At 45.6% G+C, this 4,205-nt stretch overlaps 1 protein-coding gene across 1 annotated transcript; it reads left to right on the top strand.

Moving 5' to 3' along the window:
- Positions 1–1,635: 1,635 nt before the first annotated feature.
- On the top strand, positions 1,636–2,723 carry LOC100193591 (uncharacterized). Its single transcript, NM_001138697.1, has one exon. The coding sequence runs from the start codon at positions 1,653–1,655 to the stop codon at positions 2,463–2,465; it is 813 nt and encodes a 270-aa protein (NP_001132169.1). The 5' UTR covers positions 1,636–1,652; the 3' UTR covers positions 2,466–2,723.
- Positions 2,724–4,205: the final 1,482 nt, after the last annotated feature.

Here is a 4,205-nt window from a genome sequence, read left to right as displayed (position 1 = left end):
TTCTATAGGAAGCATGAAAGTCGCCTGGAGGGGGTGAATAGGCAAAACTTGAAAATTATAAACTTTGAACACGCACTTCGCACAGGGTTAGGGTTAGAGATAAATAATATTGAATTCAGAGAGGGGAAGATAGTTCTCCTTGCTATGAGTTGCTCAATCAATGCGGATAACTTTGGGAGCAAACTCAAATCAATGTGAGCAAGGGAATTTTTAGAGAGAGAGGAGAGGGAAGAAACAAATCGAGTGATAATGACCAACACAAGTGACAACGGTGATTTGTTTCCCGAGGTTCGGTTCCAAGGAACCTACTCCCCGTTGAGGAGGCCACAAAGGCTGGGTCTATTCCAACCCTTTCCCTCTCTCAATCGGTCACTTAGACCGGTTAAGTGCATCTTCTTAATCACACGGGTCACTAAGACCCTGCAAGGATCACCACACAATTAGGTGTCTCTCGCTTGCTTTATAAAACACTTGAGAAGTTTAGAATGAGAAGAAGAATGCAACCAAGCAACAAGAGCAACAAAACAAACACAAATCAGCCTCTCTCAAGTCACTAAGCACTTTTGATCACTTGACTTGATTTTAAAGCTTGAAGAGGATTTGATGCTTTGATTGTGTCTTTGGATGTATACTTTTGCTCTAGTATTGAATGAGGAAGTTGCAATGCTTGGATGGCTTGAATGGTGGTGGTCGGGGGTATTTATAGCCTCAACCACTATTCCAGTCGTTGCTGTCGATGGGCACACCGGACAGTCCGGTGGTGCACCAGACACTGCATTGTTCACTATCCGGTGAGTGCCACGCCAGCCGACCATTGGGGTTTGGAGATATTGACCGTTGAAGTCTTCTATCTTCTTGTGGCACCGTATAGTCCGGTGGCACACCGGACAGTCTGGTGTGTTCTGACTTTGCAGACTAACTTCTGACTTCGGCGCTGCAGACTGCCCTGTAGTCAGCGAAGTTGACCATTGCACGAAGTTGACCATTGCTACGTTGTCTCACCGGACAGTCCGATGGTGCAACGGACAGACCGATGAATTTTGGCGGACTAACGTTGAGAAAACCCAAGAGCGACAAGTTGACGAGGTGCTCAGCCAGGGTACCAGATAGTGTCCAGTGCACAGCGGACAGTGTCCGGTGCGCTACTGGCAGCACAAGAACTTGTATGCTCCAAACTTTGTAGAATTCCCTCAAGTGCTTTTCTTTGTATGTTTGTGTGAACTTTATGCACCTGGGAAAAATGTCCACTAGGCAAACTAGTTAGTCCATATGGTTTGTGATGGACGTCAAACACCAAAATCGATTATAGTAAATGTTGAGGCTATTTCCCTTTCAGAGCGAGAACAAGGAGAGTCCTTGCTTCACTATTAGACAAAGTAGCACCATGGCATAAGTATCGCGACGATACGAGTAGCTTTACATGCAGAGCTACCATGCATGGTCACCTTCGACATACGGAACCAATTAGTAAACTGGCGGCCAAGAGAATAGCTCGCTCGACCATGCAAGCTCTACCTCGTCGTTGTTGCATGCATGCGTGTGCTTCACGGTTGCAAGCTCGACCGTCCGACTGTTGGCACACACAACCATAAATTCAGGCCTACCCGCTCATTCATCGTAGCATAGTACCATTCACTGATCCAAGACAAAACATGGCTGTGAATGTAAGCACCATGTGGTCGTCGATGCAGGCACAGGTGGCGATGGCTATGGCGTTGGCGTTCTTGGTGAGCGGCGCCTGGTGCGGTCCTCCCAAGGTCCCCCCTGGCAAGAACATCACAGCCACCTATGGCAAGGACTGGCTGGACGCTAAAGCGACATGGTATGGCAAGCCGACGGGTGCCGGTCCCGATGACAACGGCGGCGGCTGCGGGTACAAGGACGTGAACAAGCCCCCCTTCAATAGCATGGGCGCGTGCGGCAACATCCCCATCTTCAAGGATGGTCTGGGTTGTGGGTCCTGCTTTGAGATCAAGTGCGATAAGCCTGTGGAGTGCTCCGGCAAGCCCGTGGTGGTGCACATCACGGACATGAACTATGAGCCTATCGCGGCGTACCACTTCGATTTGGCAGGCACGGCGTTCGGTGCCATGGCCAAGAATGGCGAGGAGGAGAAGCTGCGCAAGGCGGGCATCATCGACATGCAGTTCCGAAGGGTCAAGTGCAAGTACGGCTCCAAGGTCACCTTCCACCTTGAAAAGGGGTGCGGCCCCAACTACCTGGCGTTGCTAGTCAACTACGTCGACGGCGACGGTGACATTGTGGCGGTGGACGTCAAGGAAAAGGGCTCCGACACGTACGAGCCCCTCAAGCACTCCTGGGGCGCCATCTGGAGGAAGGACAGCGACAAACCGCTTAAGGGACCCCTCACCGTCCGCCTCACTACCGAGGGAGGCACCAAGACCGTCTACGACGATGTCATCCCTGCCAACTGGAAGGCCAACACCGCCTACACCGCCAAATAATTAACTTTAGTGCTGACAATACTTTAAGTCGGCCTATGCTAGCTATACTAGATTGGGTTGGATCCCAAGCAATGCATTACACATGCATGCATTGGACCGTGATATCTATTTGCTACCACTACCCTATTACGACAGTGATGCTGGCGCCAACAATAATGGCGTCATCCTCCTTCTCCATCTTCTCCATCTCCATATATAGCTAGAGTGAGACTTCGTTGTTGTTTAAAAGAGAATAGTTAAGAAATGGATTGACAAGTTATATAATAAGTGCCTAATGAAATATTTGATACGCCTTCATTTTTTACAAAAGAATCCATGAATGTTGTGTTGTCCATGTACCTCCTACGCAATCCTAACTTTATCATGTGTGGCTACATTTTAATAGAATACATATTTTTTATGACTAATTGAAATATATGATAGTACATGCTCATTCTAGATGTAGGGCCATCCTTAACGTGCGTTGGTCGTTCTTTGAAGGTCGAAGCTAAGGTGTTCATTCGTGCTACATAACATGAGCTTTCTACTCATGAGATAAAACTTCTGTCTTCACCATTTGCATGCATTACTTGTACAATTTCTGTAACACCCCACTGGTCGCACAGAATGGATAATACCATAAACCTCATCCACATAAACTTACTCAACACAAGAGATGTAATAAAGAAAGAATATAAAGCAAGAAAAAAAATCCGGCAGCACCTCCTTTGAAAACTAGCATAACAAGGAGGGGAAACATGAAGCTCATACAAGATATAAAGACATATAATTCACATAGTAGAAACTGTAATGCAAAAGTGGTAAAACCTAATTATGACCCAACTGAAGTAAAACAAATGGGATAAGAAACTCAGCCCACCCCAAAATAAACGCTCAACCAAGAACAAAGCAATTCACTAGACTTGTCCAACTCTGATTATCAACATTATTAAATGGTGGTTCCTTTATTAAAGGTGTAGTGGCCGTGCTGCTACATCCCCTTTATTTCCCAAAGCAGAAATTAGGTGCCTGCATCAAACAATGCAAGATGTGAGATAACACATCTCAGCAAGTAAACATAACAACAACAAGTAGGCCATTGTAAATCAACTGTGCTTACACAACCACGTGTTTCAGGACTTCTTTCTTTTCTTTTGAACAGTAAATTGCAGCAAGTATACAAGTAACTAAAAACTCAACGCCAAGTAGAATCACCATGCACAAGTCCAAATTATCCACATCCACATAATAGATTCAACACCTCTCCCATGAATGCACATGGCTACAAATGCAATAATGACTTCTGCCTCCATATCTCTAAGGATATGAAGCTGCACCATACCCCTTCTCGGGCAACATATGATGCTCAATGTACCGGTACGGTCGGACCATAAGATCGCGACGAAACTTCAATGCAATGGATGATGAGTGCATTATGCATGACAACATCATAAGTTCTTCCCAAATAAAAATGTGCTAGGCATTTACTTCCAACCATTCCACATAATAACCACTTGAGTAACATAATCAAACCTCAAACTCAACATATGAAGTCCATGAATCATGAACATTTTCAAATGATGGTACTCAAAAGAAAATATGAATTTGAACATGATAGCACAACATAAACAAGTATAAGACTCCTCATCTGACCGACGGAATAACCATCACAGTTTTACTTGCCTTCACCGAAGTTTGGGCAAAATCCCTAAGAACGATCCGGAAGTCCACCACCTGTTTTTGACACCCAACTTAGTGCAC

The sequence above is a fragment of the Zea mays genome, chromosome 5, assembly GCF_902167145.1.
Source record: "Zea mays cultivar B73 chromosome 5, Zm-B73-REFERENCE-NAM-5.0, whole genome shotgun sequence".
NCBI lineage: Eukaryota > Viridiplantae > Streptophyta > Magnoliopsida > Poales > Poaceae > Zea > Zea mays.
Note: the sequence above shows the minus strand (reverse complement) of the source record. Positions and strands in the feature narration are given on the sequence as shown.